Below are 19,460 nucleotides of genomic sequence, written 5' to 3'. Positions count from 1 at the left end.
CATATTACAATATGTATAGTATAAAATATTATACCATACTACACTCCTATATTTATATGATAAATACTACATTATAATAAAGTATGTATTTATAGTATATTCTATTAATATTTTTACTGTAATAAATATTATAAGTTAAATGATACCATATTATACTGTTATGTATGAAATGATATACTATATATACTATGATATACTGCTTTTTATATTAATAATGATAGCTGTGGGAACCCTGTCTCTGATTAAAAAAGTTACCCCATGTCTTTGTGCATCCCTTATGGTTTAGAAAGGTCAAAGGTGAGATCAAGGAGTGGTCAGGGTTGACGAGAAGCCCTACCTGACGGAATAAAGGCAGCTTGCTGCTGAAACTGCATGTTGGCCAAAGCCTGCTGGTACTGGAGCATGCCAGTACTGAACATGCTCGTGGCACCGTTGGCTTTCTCAAGCGCAGGTCGCTTTGGTAAAGGCGGCATGACACTGTGAGGAATTCCCTGCTCCGATAAGACCACAGGGAAGAGAGGGGGTGGAGGAAATGGGGGAACGGGTCGGGACGTGTAGAAGAGAGTAAAGACAGGAAAGGAACAAGAAAAAGACAGAATTATCATCAGAGGGCAAAACATCACAGGGCTCGATTCTGACAAACAAGCAAGCAAGCGGCAGCTAATACATGTCTACGGCACAAGCAAAAGCCAAAGAGCCAGTTCCTCTCGCTATGAAACTAAAAATTAGCACTGAGCATCTGTGATTTACATTATTAGTTTTACATCAGGAGAGTATTAATTCATTAACATTACGACATCCATACTGCTAACTCAATGCAAATGAAGCAAGCGTAGCACTACTCAAATGTTTGCAGACAAAAGTGACGAAAATAACTCGTTTCAAATAAAAAAGAAAGAAAAAGAAACAAAAAGGAAAATAAACTGCACTGCTCACTCCATGATAAGTGTGAGAAAGAGACTAGATCTTTTCTGTTGCTTTAATGGTGGAGCTTTAGTATTCTTCCGCCGCTACCCCTTCCACAGACACATGCACTACACAGAGATACTAAACATGCATACTGAACATAAATGCTGTATAGACACATAGAAGCCATGTCACTAGAGTTTAGAACATCTGGCCCTGTCCTCACGCCCTGGAATAACACACGTGTGATGATCTGATTGCGGCGGAACGGCATATCCGGTTTCTCGTTACGATACGCTCGCCGCAGTCAGTTGATCACACGGCATGGTAACACAGAACACAACAGAGGCATTAAACAAACAGATAACAAAAGGACTATGCTTGCAAATTATCTTTCGTCTGTTGTTAAGACACTACAATAAAGCAACATGCCAAGCAAAAAGGTGAAAGGTCATAGTACCAGGTCAAAGGTGGCTTCGAGGGGTCGCTTCAGTGATTTGACAGCCGACTGAGTCTTAATTAGCAGGCAGCGAGCACATGATGGCAATGGGCCAATGGGGTTCAAGCGCATTAACATAAACAGCAAGCAGAGGTGCATCATGGGGGCAGCAGTGCATTTTGGGTAGGTGAGAAAAAAACAAATAAAAACAAATCATTGGAATGCAGTATACAGGGGGATATCAGGACTAAGGCATGCAGAAATACAGTCCATTCTGTTTTAGAAAACTCTCTGTACTGAGATTCAATTAACAAGTACATCAATTACGGTAACATTAACAGTAAACATTCTTGTCATACGTCAACAGTGGATAACATTGCGCTGGATTGCAAACGTACACTTAATGTGCAGAAATGTTACAGAAAAATCATTAGGACACTGCCCTCTGCTTGACAGGATGATGAAATTACGTCGTTTTGTGCACTTTAAATGGAAAAGGCAATGACCCACAGGTATGTATTAAACAGAACTCTACCAATAATATAATCCATAAGAAACATTCATAATTTCTTATTTATTAATTGTTAGACTTCTCGCTAAAACTTTTTTTTTTTTATAAATGTTACCTGAGATCAATTATGTAACCAATTCTACATAGTCATAAATCCTTATTTTTTAAAAGGAATAGTTCAACTGAAAAATGTAAATTTATGGAAAATTTACACTCAAGTCAACGAAGATGAAGATGAGTTTGTTTCTTCATCAGGACAGATTTGGAAACATTAACCATTACTCGCTAATGGATCCTATGCAATGAATGGGTGCCGTCAGAATGAGAGTCCAAACAGCTGAGTCCATAATAATGCTTACTCCAGTGAAAAAATCAGCCCACATATTTGTTTAAAACTGTTTTTGCTCATAAACGATTTTTTATCTGTACATATTTCTCTCCTGATTCAGATTAAGAAAGCAAAATAATGCATAGAGGACCCTTCACAAGATGGACTGGAGTTGTGTGGATTACTTGTGAATTATGGTGATGTTATTATCAGCTGTTTGGTCTCTGACGGCACCCATTCACTGCAGAGCATGCATTAGTGAGCAAGTAATGCTACATTTCTCCAAATCTGTTCTGATGACAAAACAAACTCATTCAAATCATGGATGGCCTAAAAGGTGAGTAAATCTTCATGTTTAGGTGAACTATTCCTTTAAATGCATCCTTTAAAATGGCACAGAAATGTCAGTGTTAACCCGAGATCAAATATATACCATCTAAGAAAGTGTTAACTCAACACACACTATGATGCATGAGAACAGTATTATATGACTATGTGTGTGTGATGTACAGTAGAGGACGTGCTCACCATGGCAGCGGCGGCTGTGGCCTGATTGACCTGGTGCTGGGCCGCTTTGATCTTGGCCTGCAGGTGTGCAGGAGGGTGGAAGTATTTGCACTTGTCTCTGGAGCAGCGGCCCTTTATGTAATCCATACACACCGTCACTGTGTTATCACTGGGGTCGATCATTGTGCTGTCGGCAGGGTGGGCAAACCTGCAGTCCGTCTCTCCACGAGAGCAGTTGCCACGCTGGTATTCACGACACACCTGAGAATAATACAAACATGATGCATCACATTCACTGGTTGCAGAAAGTTTTGTTTTAGTGTTAAAATGAACTTTTACTGAAATGTGCACTAATGTGCATTAACGAAAAAACCCTATAATCTTAAATTTAATTTAATTATGTCCAGAATGGCATGCTACTACTGAAACAAATTAGTATGCAGAATGTATAGTATGCATAAAATTTGAGCATTCTGTATGCATGGATGCAGAAATGTGAAGGGTGTAACCAAAGCACACCGTGCAGGAATACCAGAGCCAAAAGTTTTTTTCTGTAATATCTATACCTTGACTTATTATTTGTCACACAGTTAAGACATTTTCCACAAAAAAGTGTATTAAAATATTGCTAACATATTAAAACCAGTACACTGCATTAAATTCCACAGTGCAATGCACTCACCTTATCATTTAATAATATAATATAATAAATAATACAATATAAAATCATTAATTACAATTTATTATATTATTATTTTAAAAGGGTAACACTTTATTTTAGGGTGTCGTTGTTACACATTACATGTACTTGCTATTATAATAACAAATAATTATGCATAATTGCATGCAAGTAACCCAAAACCAATCTCTAATCCTAACCCTAACCATATAGTAAGTACATGTAGTTAATATTACTCAGTACTTAAATGTATAATTACACTGTAACAAGGACACCTTAAAATAAAGTGTAACAAAAAAAAACAAAACATATTATCTATATTTTATACCAACCCACCTTGTTATTTTACAAATATAAAAATAATACAATTTAATAAAAATACAATTTATTGTAATATTATTCATTCTACTTAGTTAATTATTATTATTAGTTAATTATTATATAAATATTACATTTTATATTATTGGTTACTTAATAATTTTTATTAAAATGTTAAAAACATTAAAAACATTTAACACATATTTTACACCAACTTACCTTATTTTATAATATAAATAATAAATAGCTTATAATATAATTAAGTATAACTTATTACATTAATATAATAAAAAAAAAGTTTATTTATGATATTATTCATTCTAATTTGTTATATTAATATAATAAACCATGTTAATAATATTAAAAACTTTTAACCCATATTTTACACCAACTTACCTTATTTTATAAATATAAATGATAAATACATTATAATAAAATTAAGTATAATTTATTATATTAATATAATAAAAATACATGTTTCCTTTGTAAGATGTGTGCATTTTGGTTCTATCTACAAAGAAGTCTATGAAACGCAAAAACTTTGAAGCTCATTATCTCAAGTGCTCTGAATGCAGATAGAAACGTATAATTCTAAGGCGATGATACATTAATATAATAAACTATGTTAATAATATTAAAAACATATAACACATATTTTACATCCACTTACCTTGTTATTTAAATATACATGTTATGTAAATATAAATAATGAATACATTATAATATAATTACGTATAATTTATTACATTAATGTATATTTTATATAAATAATGTTTTTATATATATATATATATAATAATAATAATAATAATATAAACATATATAACAAAAACATAAAACCTTCCATTGCTAGAGTGATTAAGTAATATCAGCTTTAATTTGTACTGGATTTCCCATTTTGGCTTATTATTTGATTACTTGATTAATTGCATTAAAATAATTAAATAAATAAACATATATTTAACAGGTGTGGCAGTTCAGCATACTACAGCTTAAAAACACTTGTTAGTGCATACTGGTACACATAAGTATATTTTTAAAACAAAACAATAACTATATATTCGTAGCATTACTTCATTCGGGCACATAGCCAGTATTACAGCACTTTGTCAGGGGAGATGTGTTTTTTCATCTAGCAGTCAGCAGAGGGCAGCAGCCCTTTTATTTCTTACATAGGCTTTTACCTCGTATGGCTGTAACTTACCTGCATGCATACAGAGACTAAGATTTAAATGTGCGAAAAAAAAGAGATATTGATATTGGCAATGTGTCATGATGTCATGTCTCTCTGATGACCTCATACCTCCAGTCGGTCTGTTCTGAGAAGCTTCTGGGCGGCCGCTGCTGAAGCAGCAGCAGCTGCGGCGTTGGCAGCGGACGGCACGGATGCCACCGCAGGGCTGCCCGCCATCAGCACAGGTGCGCTGGGCAGGATCTCTGCGGGCATCAGCCCAGGTGAGACTGGGCCCAGGTACGGATTAAACGCAGCTGCGGCGGCTGCTGCAGCAGCTGCGCTGGCGTTGGTTGCAAGGCTTGGTGTGACCGAAAACATAGGCTGAAACAGACCAAAAATAACAATACATGAAACCGATAAAGTGGCACTGCTATAAATCGACTTTCTGTTTTCTATGACTTATGCAAATGATATAGCCAAGGGTCAAAAAATAAGCATTGTTATTTGACTATTATCCACTGTGGCAGTACATAATTCAGTGTTATTTTCTTATTGTTTTTAACAATAGTCTATAGCATTAGTACATTTTAATATAACTACTTTTTGTGTCACTGCATATAAAACCTAATTTAGCAAATACTAATGAAAAAGGCAAAGTATAAATAAACTTTAACTTGCATTAGACTAACATTTACTGAAATGCTTATGTATAGAAATGGCCTGATCTCTCTTGAGGTCATAAGAATAGAGCCTCACCATTGGCTGAAGCTGACTTCCTGGCATGATGGCATTGGCTAGCTGCATCTGCTGGGCGAGCATTGCCATGTTCTTCTGCTGGATCAGATTGTTACGGCCATTAATCTCCAGCTGCGTCTTCAGGTGAGGAGGAGGGTGCAGGTACTTACAGTTCTCTCTGGAACAACGGCCCTGAGAGAAATAGAGAGAGAGGGAAGATGAGAGAAAGAACGTGAGGAGAAAAAAAGAGGAAATATATATTAAACCTTGAGTTTTCTTGTAATTTTACAGTTTTCATGTTAGATTTGTACATGTAAAAAAAATAGTACTTTAATTAAAGTAAACTATAGGGCTGTCACTAACTATTATTTTGGTAACTGTGTAATTAATCGCTTATTCTGACGATTCATCGAGTAATTGGAACTAATGCACATTATGCATTATAACAAATGACAAGTTTCATCCCTGTTTTACAGCAAAGCAGTCATGCACTTTTCACAAATTTGTAAAACACACTGTAGAAAAGTAACAGATCAAATCAAACAACTACTAAGGGTGTTTGCATTCATACAATGTTTGCACTTGAAAATTAGCTGCATTAACGGCATGTCCAGTTCTGGTTCATTCTCTCAGTTTAGCATTAGATAGAGGGAACACCCTGTTCTCATTCCAGCTGACAGTATTGAGTGCACGGGAAAGCCCTCTCTGCTCTAATGCATCTGACTGCAACCCGCAGCTGCTTTCAGCCCATGTGGAATCGGCCCTGACAGGCTGTCGCTCAATTGATTAGCCCAGTATCGATTAACGAGTCACATCAGTGCGAGAGAAATTCATCTGAAGAGTTTATGGATCTACGGTAACCCGCGTGACCCCACATATACTCAGTGATGAGTGTCTTTATCTGGGCTGCGTAGGAGAGTATGTCAGGACACTGGCCTTTCCAACGCAGCCGGTCATTAACCTGCTGTCATCTGACACCTGTCGCCATGTCTGTCTGCTGTGATCAAAATAAAGCCTTTCTGCCAGTTTCTGTGGTTGAATGGCAATTATCTCAGCAACCAGCACTTTAGAAGAGCATTATGCAGTTGTGATCAGTGGAGGACTATACAGCGCTAAAATGTTTCTGGAAAGTGAATTGACTTCTCTCCTAAACTCACAGTGCCAAATAAATGCTTTTATGCAAAGCGTTTACAATTGCTACAAGAGAATGCAGTTAACTGAAACTAGGTTTGCATAAACTAAACAAACACAAAACTACAACAGAACAACATGTACAGCTTATTTTATAAATTATATTATTATTTTTAAACTATACATACACTGCCGTTCAAAGGTTTGAGATCAGTACGTTTTTAATGTCTTTTCTGCTCATCAAGGTTGCATTTATTTGATTAAAAATACAGAAAAAACAGTAATATTGTGAAATATTATTGCAATTTAAAATAGCACTTTTCTATTAGAATATGCTTTAAAATAGAATTTATTTCTGGGATGCAAAGTTGAATTTTCATCAGGCATTACTCCATGATCCTTCAGAAATCATTCTAATATGCAGATTTATTACCAATGTTGGAAACAGCTGTGCTGCTTAATATTTTTTTGGAACCTGTGATAATTTTTTTCAGATTTCTTTGATGAATAAAACATGTTCCAAAAAAGCAGGACAACTGTTTCCAACATTGATAATACATCAGCATATTAAAATGATTTCTGAAGCATCTTTTGACACTGAAGACTGGAGTAATGATGTTGAAAATTCAGCTTTGCATCACAGGAATAAATTCTATTTTAAAGTATTTTAAAATAGAAAACCACTGTTTGAAATTGCAATAATATTTCACAATATTACTGTTTGATTCTGCATTTTTAATCAAAATAAAATTTAATTGAGCATTGGAAATGTTGTTAAAACATTAAAAAACTTACTTATATAGACAGAGTTTAAAAAGTAATATAATATAATAATATATAGCAAAAGTTTTTGTTACGGCAAGAAAAACCTATAGCTTGATTTAACTTCTAAATACAGCATTTTGTAAAATGATTAAAATACAGTGTTTTTGTATTAAATTAATAAAACAAACAATTAACAGTTATTTACAGTTATGATAGAAGTATATACACAGTACAACAGATAGAAAATAAAAATAAAAAATAAATAAAGTGCCTTTCAAAAGTTTGAGGTCAGTAAGATTTTATTTTTTTTGAACGTCTCTTTGCTCACCAAGGCTGCTTTTATTATAATAATTTAACATAACTGTTTCTATTTTGATATTTTTAAAAATGTAATTTATTCCTGTGATCAAAGCTAAATTTTCAGCATCATTACTCCAGTCTTCAGTCACATGATCCTTCAGAAATCGTTCTAATATTATGATTTGCTGCTCCAAAAAAATAAATAAATAAACCAAATAAAAAACAGAATTAATAGAACTGATAGAAAATAGAATGAATAATATAATTACTAGAATAATAGAATTAATAACATACATATTATTAATTACATACATACACTACAATTCAGCTAGACCAGGTCCGTAAGAAGTGCAGGACCTTTTAGACAAACATTATGAGTGAGAGGTCAGGTCAGCCAATTCGAGGGGAAAATAGCAGTGAGTCATATGTCCCTCAGCAGTATCACACACACAAACACACCCTGAAATGTTAAGCCCTCTCTGGGTTTGTCTTCCACTATCTTACACTGACAGGTGCTATCGATTCATCCTGGTCACGATGATGTAAAAAGTGAAGATCTCCACCAGCTGCAAATACTACTGATGAGGTTTCCCCCAACACAAATAAAGTAGGAACTGATCTATTATGAGTCTTGATTCGACCAAACACCTGTCGAACAATCACATTTACGCAACAGTTTGGTAACATACTGTATACACTCCAGAATAATGTTATTTTTAGCCTTTTATGTCTTTTTGTATAACAGGTCAGCAAGATGTAACAGAGGCTATTAAGCAGATAGCAGAACCTTCTAGAAGTGTGACGTAACTTTGTGCTCCCATCGATGCAGCATGCAGAAAATAAATAAAACACACACGTACTCGGCCGTGAGCCGGCCAATCAAAGAGTGTCTGGCTGGTATTCTGTGAGCTGAAGTTTCTACCATCTGTTTAAGACATTAGTGAAGCTGGCCTCTGTCAAACAACACTGGGCTATGTGAAGATGAAGACGCTCTCAAAACTCAGTATTTGCAGTTCCTTCTGCATTTCTGCAAATTTGATTCATGCAAATAAAATCTGAGTGACTCACGCACTCAAAAATATAGGTTTTTTTTGCTAAACACCTTTAAATGTTACTGACCAATCCTATCTCAGCAAATGTTGCTATTATTATTTTTTTTCAAGTGCAAGTCTCATTTAAAAAAAAAAAAAACATCCAAAAATATGGTAAACACAATTATAGCATTTATTTATTTATTTTCAAAATCTTAAAAATGATGCTATATATCTTATATCGTAATATGCAACTACTGTTATTATAATATTTCATTATAATAATTCTACATAATTGCATTATTTTATTTAATATATGATTTATTTATTTATTTATATTTGTTTTTCATGCATTTAGACAATGTTCCACTAATCAACATTACCGAATGCTATAAAATGCTTGTAAATAATTACATAAAATTGGAATAATTAGATAAAAACATTATTAAATTATTTAATGTTTTTATTTAATTATTACAATGTATTTTTCACTGATCCACTGATCAACATTATCAGCCTGTTATGGCTGGTAATGGCTTATCATTATTATTATTATTATTATTATTATTATTAATATTAATATTAATATTACGGTAAACAATGATAAATTTTACACAATAATAGCATTTAATCTAGCATATTTTTTCCCAAAATATAAAAAAATATGCTATATATCTTATATCTTAACATGCAACTACTGTTATTATAATAATTCATTATAATAATACATAATTGTATCATTTTATTTAAAAATCATTTAATTATGCTTTTATGTAATTATTACAATTTGCTTTTCACACATTTAGACAATGATCCACTAATTAACTTTACCAGCATGTTTGAAATGCTAATAATGCTATAAAAAGCTAATACATACATAAAGTGAAATAATTAAATAAAATTGGATTAATAAAATAAAAAAAAAACATTATTAAATTATTCAATAATGTTTTACTTTTCCAAATATTTAGACAATGATCCACTAATCAACGTTACCAGGCTATAACATTATTTTTAAAAAAATGCTTTATTATTATTATTATTATTATTATTATTATTATTTTAAATAAATAATGTAATAATGCTTGTGATTATTTGTTTTAACAAATTTAGAAGATAATACACTAAAAATGTATAAAAAATATAAAAATTCTTTATAATACTAAGAGTATTTGTTATTATTATATTGAATAAATTATTTAACCATGATTTATAACAATCTGTGTATACAACAAAATGTATATAAAAATATAAAAAAATAAAAAAATCTTTATAATAATACTAAGAATATTAATATTGTCATATACATAATTGTATTATTTTAAGAAATAATTTAATGATGCTTTTATTTAATTATTACAGTTCGCTTTTCACACATTTAGACAATGATCCACTAATTAACATCACCAGCTTGTTATAAAATGTTATATATTATTTTTATGTAATGCAAGTATCACACATGAAGTCACTAACACCTAATATCTGTCAGCACAGTCAAACATTTCAAGGATGTCAGATACAAATGTGAATGTAAGCACTGAAAATGTTTAAAGGATCTGTGTTTGTGTGTTTTATGCACGTCTGTGCATGTTGAAGGGTGTGTGGATGAGAATGTTCTGTGAAAGGTGTGACACTGCCATACTGAGCATGTGCGAGAGATACTAGCACTGAACGCTCGCTGACCTGCTGAGAGAAAGAGGGAAAGAAGAAGGGGAAAGAATGAGGAGAGAATCAAGTTGAAGGATAAAAGAGAGAAGTGTTTATGAGAGGTGGGTGATATGGGGCGAGCCATGCGTGTCTGGGCTAACAGAGTCATGTTGCACTCACCCCATCTAACCCCACTCACCCCTATCTGTAACCTTCTGCAGTACAGCAGCATAGGGGCTCAGGTCACATGACAAACACATGTAAGGACATGATTCATTCAGCAGGAGTCATTCAATGTTAGATCTAAAGCAATGGAGTTCTTAATCAAACCTTAACTGTTACTGTTTTATCCTTTATCTTTATTTTTTACTTCATTGTACTTTCTGAGTAGCTTTGGTTTGCATTTCACACTATATAACATGTTTTATTTGTGCATGTGACAAATAAAAATCTTTTTGACTACATTTTGACCAAAATAAATCTTCCTTTTATAGATGCATACAACATGAAACAATAAAAAGTGCCTATTTTGGAAAGAAAATACAAATTGGAACCCAGAAGTATTTGGATTCTTAATATTATTATAAATATATAATGCATTCTTTTGTTGTATAATGCAAAGACAATTTTAGGGAATGAAGACGATAAATATATTAAAATATACAAATTCAACAAAGCCAACAAAGTCTTGTTTTATCTAGTTTCTGCTTACTTTATTTTGTTTAAATGAAATTACTGAATTTTGTTGCTTGCATTCTGTTTTTATAAGTTGATTTTATTTTTGATGACACATTCTTTTTGTTTAAAAATGAATAAATAAAAAAATACTGTTCAATTATTCTGGCCTTGTTTGTGCATATGCAATAAAAATCCAATTTTAATCTACAATTGCTAATATTGCTAAAAACAAGTGCTTATATTCTTTTAAAAAATTTTTTTGCATGTGCCGTTTGAAGTTTTTTTTCACAGAGGTGAAAAACCTCCAGTTGCGCATGGCAGGAAACGCATTTGAAACAGGATCCTCAGACAGAGTGCATTACAGACAGCCCTGTCAGTGAAATCAGAGAGGCTGGAGAGAAAGTCATTCCTGATCGTCACTCGGCCTCCTGACAGCTGATGGGAGAGAGAGAGAGAGGATGCAGTCTTTCCAGCTCTGCTATGGCAGGTCGTTTAGGTCACTGCTTGCATATGGCAACATATAAGCACTAAGCCAAAAAACAGAGGGTATGTTCCAATCACCTCAGGTGAGGATTCTATGCATATGCATACAATTACACACACACACATTATTGAAAAATAAAGTAGCACTTGTATAATTCAGAGTGTTTTACTCATAAAAAGGTGCACCTGTATGCATAGCAGTCAGAAAAAAGTATGTTATTTTTTATTATTTCACAGGTACTTTTGATCAAAACGTTGTGACTTACACTTTAACGCAGACAAACTCAAGCATTTGTCTTCCCTGAAATCCACTTAGTCAATGTCAGCGTCAGTACAAGTTTCTTGCACAAAATTGATTTAGTTCTTAGTGATTTAGTTTTACGTGACTCTCTCTGAAGAAACAAAAAGTGTCCTCTCATCCTTGTAAATTGGCTGACGTTCTCTTTTACAGCTGGACTAAAATTCCGGAAAAAAAATCCCAGCTCAGCCCGTCTCAAGTTACAGAAAATTTAGCTGACTGTACAGGGATGGGAGAGAATTTTAGAAGTCTAAATGCCTTCTTTAAACCTCTCTTTTTTCACCATGATATTAAATTAGTTTCGTTTTTAGTTGTTAATTATAACAGGAAACATTTTAGTTATATATATATATACTGATGCATCGCTGTTTACAGGCAAACAAATAGTGTCCAAAATGTATACAGCATCACTGACATAGATAAAATGATTAGCATAGATTAAATGGTGTGAGCGTGTGTGATTTTAAGGGGATGGAGGAAGGTCTCATCCTCATGTATAGTGTCAGCCGCTGCTGTCCCGCAGCAACAGAGACCCTTTGTACTTGCGCTGACTTACAGTTTACTAGCGGACGTATTGTACAATGTGTGTGTGTGTCTAAATGCTTAATAGTGATCTAACTATTTTCACATCATTCTGTGCCTGTACATTACTAAAATAAGTCCTGCTCTTTATTTTCACTAATGAAGTGAATTTATTTTCATGGAAGCCCATGAAAATTCTAAATTATGAGATAAAAAGTAAATTATGAGAAAATGTTTACCTTTAATCTCATAATATATATCATCTTGACTTTTTAAATCATAATTAACTTAGTATCCAATAATGTTGCTTTGTTATTTCTTGTCAAATTTGGTCATAATTGCTTTTTTGTCATAATTTTGACTTTCTTATGACATAATATCATAATTTTGACTATTTATCTCATAATTAGGAGTCATAATTTTGACTTTTTGTCTCATAATTAACATAGTATCTAATGTTGCTTTGTCATTTCTTGTCAACTTATTATCATAATTGCTTTTTTGTCATAATTTTGACCTTCTCATGACATAATATTATTACCTTCTATCTCATAATTATGACAATGTCACAATTTTCACCTTTTATTTCATAACTAGTATTCACTAATGTTGCTTTGTCATTTCTTGTCAACTTTTTGTCATGACATTTCATAATTTTGACTTTTTATCTCATAATGACAATGTCATAATTTAGAATATTTATCTCATAATTAATTTTTGTCATAATTTTGACTTTCTTATGACATATCATAATTTTGACTATTTATCTCGTAATTAACTTAGTATCTAATAATGTTGCTTTGTCATTTCCTGTCAACGTTTTGTCATAATTGCTTTTTTGTCATAGTTTTGACTTTTTATCTTATTATTAACTTAGTATCTAATAATGTTCAGCTTTTTGTCATAATAGCTTTTTTGTCATCATTTTGACTTTATCTCATGACATATTGTCATAATTTTGACTTTTTATCTCATAATTACAACAAAGTCATAAAGTCAACTTTTTGTCATAATTGCTTTTTTTGTCATAATTTTGACTTTATATCATGACATAGTATCATTTTGACTTTTTTTTTAATCTCATAATTAAGTATGTAATAATGTAGCTTTGTCATTTCTACTCAACTTTTTGTCATAATTTTGACTTTATCTCATTACATTTTCATTTCAGTAATTTCTTGCCAATTTTAACTTTTTTTGTCATAATTATGACTTTTATCTCATAGTTTCGACTTTTAATTTCACTTTTTTTTTTCATCTAAAAAGTCAATAAATTTCATAATTTAATCTCATAATTATGAATAAATGTCAATTTTGACTTTCTATGCCACAATTCTGACTAAATATCATAATTTTAACTTTATCTCATCATTGACCTAATATCCCATTTCAGCTATTTGTCCATTTTTGTCATTAACTTTTTTTGACTTTACTTTTTTGTCATAATTATGATTTACCATAAGCATGTGGAATAAAATGGGCTTCCATACATTCTTTTTCTTTAGTGGTGTAAGGTATTATTATTGCTTACGCTTAGGGCTAGTATTTTAAACAGACCCCTTAACCTACCTATTTTATCTTGGCATGTAACTAAATTAACTAATTTTGTGCTAAGTACATGAATGATACTTCAAATCATACGGCTTGCTAAAAACAAATATAGCTATTGCTTTACTAAGTGAATGACAGAACCAGAACACACTAAAACACTCAGAACACCACAGCAACCATCCACAACACTCCAGCATCATAGTAGCAAGTTTTCCACTATATTTCTCAGAAAATTGTAGTTCTCTTTTTCTGTGCACTTTTCATCCATTGCTCCATCTCTGACTACAGTTTTGTAGCTGATGGGAAAAGAAAGGGAGAAGCAGAGAAAGAGTCAAATCTTGGTCAGCTGTCATGTTGGCTGTCGCTCCCTCTGCCAACTCTTTTCTCGTTAACGGTTTCTTTGCCTCTTCATTTTTCTCTCCGCACACCCCTCCTCTGACACTGCCAAGGTTCTCACGGTGCACGTTTGTTGTCGTTGTCTCACGCCTGTCAAGATATCCTTACACATTTCTCAGACGACCACACGCCTGGCTTATCCGGAACGAAAGGGTGGGGTCAAAGGTCACGGAGCTGTCTGCGCTAATTAATGTCATTCGGATATGTGTACTTCCACTCACAGATGTTTGTTTGTCTATCATGGTGGGGACATTCCACTGACATCTACTGAGCTACTGATATTTCCTATCCCCTTAACCTAAAAAAGGGTTTGTGGGAGGGTTTCACACAAAAGCATTTGTACATTTTCAGTCCCACATGAAGATCACTGGCTGGTCCCCATGTAGGCAAACTCTCTGTATGATTACGTTATCAGTGTGAGATTACGTGGATCTCAGTAACAGGATTAACAGTGTTCACAGTGGCTTTAGGGCGCTACAGCCGATTAGAAGCAATGTGAGCTGTCCAGTGTGACACAGGATTAGGATTATAATCCCGGGATTATCCGTATAGTCTCCACGGGATTATCCGACCCTCCCTCCTTTACCCTCAAAGTCAGGGTGATCTCTTTCAGGTCCTGTGCAGGGCTCTCCCACAGACACGCATCTGATAGCTTCTAAAATGCAGCTTTGGTTTTTTGGTATTGTAAATGGATCATAAAAGGTATACTGTAAGTATATAAAAATAATTTTAAGAAACTAAATATAAATATAAAAAGTAATTATAAAAAATATAATATATAATAAATATAAAATATATAATATATTTTATTAAATATAAGAAATATATAAAATATACAAAAATACACACACAGACTCACACAACACTGGTCAAATGAGCATATTAGAATGATTTCTGAATGATGAAATGATTGTAGTAATGGCTGCTAAAAATTCAGCTTTGCATCACAGAAAAAAATTACATTTTATTACATTACATCAAATAGAAAACAGTTATTTTAAACTGCAATAATATTTCCCAATATTTTCAGTATTTTGATCAAATATATGCAGCTTTGGTGAGCACTAAAAACATTTTAAAAACCTGAAAAAAAAAAAACAGTGTATCTATCTATCGATCTATCTATCTTTTTGAGGTTTATGGTATGTAATTTGTGTACTGTATATAGAATTTATAGGGAAACACGACATACAATAATAAATCCCATAAAGCAGTGTTTCCATTTCTAGAGTTATGAATGGAAGTAAATTGAAAATGCACTTGTTTTTTGATCAGACTGCCAAAAGTTAAACGATTATTACACAAATTTGCACTAAAAATGCTAAATAAATCACTATTTATTCCCAATATGCTATTTTTTTCCACTCGCTGAATAAAACGTTCAACAAAGTGATGTCATGGTGAGAATCCTATTAATATTTGTAATGTTTATTGTTGCATAGCGTATACAGTTTCATACTGTTTTAATAGTATGTCGTATAAACAGATATTAAGCAGCATAAACCACCAAGTATGCAGTAAACAGTATTGCATTTCAATCATAGCTCCTATGAGACAGCGTGCAGTCCGTCGGACATTACCACAAAATAAACTACCGCAGGGATCTTGTTTCACCCCGAAGGGGTTTATTTTGGGATAATGACCAGCTGACTATATGTTATCCTGTGTCTTCTTAGCAAATAAAGAAATGAAGTATTGACTTGAAATTATTTTACACAGCTATGCGATAAGACTAGCGATTCACTCAAATATAACATTTATCACACACTATACAAAAGTATTTACTGCAGAATGCAGTGAAAGAGTTGTATAATCAGTAACTATATACTCTGTTTTAGGCATATATTATCAGATTAGAAAACAGACAAACAAAACTGACTCCTTTTCTCTTTCTTTCATCATTATTCCAGGCCTTTGATAATTGAATTCAGTGTGTTTTCAATCCTTTTTCATAAATACACATCAGAATGAGCTGGGCTTAGATGGAGGGCTCTGTTGCTAGGATACCATGACCACGACAGACACGAGGTTTGAGCAAACAGTCTGCGGAGGGCGAGTCACATCTGTACCATCGCTTATGAGTGTGTGTTTTGAAACACACACGCAGTACGAAGTCAAAAATCTTAGTAATTATATGCATTTCACCTATAATAAATGCACATAATATGCTCACAAAGATAACTCTGTTTGCTTATGTGGTATGACAACAGTCTTCATTTCTAGAAATGAAGCGAATCACGTGTACCGTCCGTGTGTTTGGTCACCGCGCTAATGAATAATGCAGTTCGTTGGCCCCTCCCTCTTAAAGACTGATGCGTCGAGGTTGATGATGCATTTCCTGTCAGTCAGAGCTTTGATGACTCAGCTCGTTCAGCTCTACAGGAAGTGCAGGGTCCACTCCCAGAGTTCACTAGAAGCTGAGTCACGCAGCGATGAAATCGCTCTCTCACAGCGACACACAGAGCTGGACGACCAGCGCACACACGTACACACATACATACGTACACTGAAGTGGGTCAGGGTCAGGCTGTTCCTGATAAGCGGGCTATCTAACTCTTTAAGGGGCCAATTCGGGTTTAAAACTCATAAGCATGTCCTTCAGTGCACATGACTCCCAGAGTGCATTGCAGTTGAGGAAACGTATTATTTTGTTTCCAAAAAACCTCGTAATGCACTGGTCCATGTCACAAAAACCATAGTAGTCCTATGGTAAGTTTTAAGTGTTAATATTAAAATAATACAAAAAAGAAAATAAGTGAGTGAGAGAAAGGGAGGGAGCAGGAATTAGGTAATTTTGTTATGACACACTGGGACAGTATTTCAGATAAACAGTTTTCTCGGTCTGCTGGTCGGGTTCATGCTCTCTGTGTCTCTGTGTCTGTGTGTGTGTGTGTGTGTGTGTGTGTGTACACATTAGATCGCAGTGCTGGCTTGTTTCTATGGCGTGATCCAGGAATGAAAACGTCCTCTGTGGATTTACTGCGCTCATGTTTATGCTTTCAAACAGACATTTATTCTCTAATGAATGCCCAGTGTGTCTGTGTTTTCTGAGTGTACATTCCATGAGTGTGTTACTAACAGTGGCTGGGCTGCTGTGGGGCATTCACTGCTCTGTCTCCATACATGGTGAGACTGGTCCAGTCCCGTTCTCTAGTGCTCGTTGAGTGTGTTGATCACACTTGTTGAATGTTACTACACTCAAACAGAACCACTGAGCTAACTATCTATACATCCATCTATCCATTGTATGCTTCTCTGAACGATATTTAAAATAATAGATAGCTAAAATGATAGAATGACAGACAGACTTATAGATAGATAGATAGATAGAAAGAATGATGAGAACAAGAGAATGATATATAGAACGATAGACAGATAGACAGATAGATAGATAGACAGACAGACAGACAGACAGACAGACAGATAGACAGACAGATAGACAGATAGATAGATAGATAGATAGATAGATAGATAGATAGATGAGAACGAGAGAATGATATATAGAATGATAGATAGATAGATAGATAGATAGATAGATAGATAGATAGATAGAAAGCACGACAGAAAGAAGGACAGAATAGTAGAATGACAGAACGATAGAAAGACAGAACGATAGATAGATAGATAGATAGACAAATAGATAGATAGATAGATAGACAAATAGATAGATAGACAAATAGATAGATAGATAGATAGATAGATGAGAACGAGAGAATGATATATAGAATGATAGATAGATAGATAGATAGATAGATAGATAGATAGATAGATAGAAAGTACGACAAAGAAGGATAGAATAGTAGAATGATAGAACGATAGAAAGACAGAACGATAGATAGATAGATAGACAGATAAAGAATGATGAGAATGATATATAGAACGATAGATAGACAGATAGATAGAAAGTACGACAGAAAGAAGGATAGAATAGTAGAATGACAGAACGATAGAACGATAGATAGATGGATGATAGATAGACAGATAGATAGATAGATAGATAGATAGATAGATAGATAGATAGAAAGTATGACAGAAAGAAGGATAGAATAGTAGAATGATAGAACGATAGAAAGACAGACAGAACAACCAATAGATAGATAGATAGACAGATAGATAGATAGATAGACAGATAGATAGATAGAAACGACAAAATAGTAGAACAATAGATAGATAGAAATGGGTAGGTAGGCAGACAGACAGAACAAACGAATGAATGAACAATAGATAAACAGATAGATAGTACGATAGAATGGTAGAATCATAAAACAACTGATAGATAGATAGATAGATAGATAGAATGGTAGAATGATAGAACGATAGAATGACTGATGATAGATAGATAGATAGATAGATAGATAGATAGATAGATAGATAGATAGAAAGTACAACAGAAAGAACGACAGATAGAATGGTAGAATGATAGAGAGACAGATGGATAGATAAACAGACAGAACGTACGAATGATAGATAAATACATGATAGATAGAAAGTACGATAGATAGAATGGTAAAATGATAAAACAATAGAAAAACAGATAGATAAAAACGATAGAACTGTAGAAAGATAAATAGATACTGTAGACAGAACGATAGATAGAATGATAGAACGATAAATAGATAGATAGATAGAACGATAGAACAATAGTATCATATCTATCATATGCTATAAAATTTGTCAGATGATTCTCTTGAAATTTCTTTGTAAAAATAAAAGAAAGAAATGAGACAATGAGAGTTTTTATAGCACAGTCCATATAATTAGATTTCGCAAGAAGCTGATAAGAAATATTTAGTCAATGTTGAAATCTCAGACTTTGGTACCTTGGCAAATTTGAGCAGGTTTGAGACTTAATTACTATCTCTTAACAAACACTACTTAAAAAAAAGGCTATATTAAATCAGTTTGCTAACAAATGAGATCTCATAATTAAAGAGATCTCATTATCTTTATGACTGCGTAATCTAACAGCTGGAGCCATGTATTAGTATCTCAGAGCAATAAAGTGACTTTAGAGTTCAGTAGCAGAATAATGTTTAGCTTTGGTTTTTAATAGGTATTTAG

At 33.3% G+C, this 19,460-nt stretch overlaps 1 protein-coding gene across 18 annotated transcripts in view; it reads right to left on the bottom strand.

Moving 5' to 3' along the window:
• Positions 1-19,460, bottom strand: part of mbnl1 (muscleblind-like splicing regulator 1) — a 64,484-nt gene that overhangs the window by 11,116 nt on the left and 33,908 nt on the right. For 14 of the 18 annotated variants that reach the window (XM_051135173.1, XM_051135191.1, XM_051135141.1 and 11 more), the window contains exons 3-7: positions 5,619-5,789; positions 4,992-5,243; positions 2,713-2,952; positions 1,367-1,420; positions 338-491 (exon numbers count right to left, since the gene is read on the bottom strand). In XM_051135173.1, coding sequence (XP_050991130.1) covers positions 338-491; positions 1,367-1,420; positions 2,713-2,952; positions 4,992-5,243; positions 5,619-5,789 — 871 coding nt within the window. Of the gene's footprint in view, positions 1-337; positions 492-1,357; positions 1,421-2,712; positions 2,953-4,991; positions 5,244-5,618; positions 5,790-19,460 lie in introns of those variants that run through there. The other 4 variants (XM_051135227.1, XM_051135264.1, XM_051135254.1 and 1 more) reach the window with 2 other exon arrangements.

The sequence above is a fragment of the Labeo rohita genome, chromosome 2 (genome assembly GCF_022985175.1).
Source record: "Labeo rohita strain BAU-BD-2019 chromosome 2, IGBB_LRoh.1.0, whole genome shotgun sequence".
NCBI classification, from domain to species: domain Eukaryota; kingdom Metazoa; phylum Chordata; class Actinopteri; order Cypriniformes; family Cyprinidae; genus Labeo; species Labeo rohita.
This window is presented reverse-complemented; position numbering and strand designations above follow the sequence as displayed.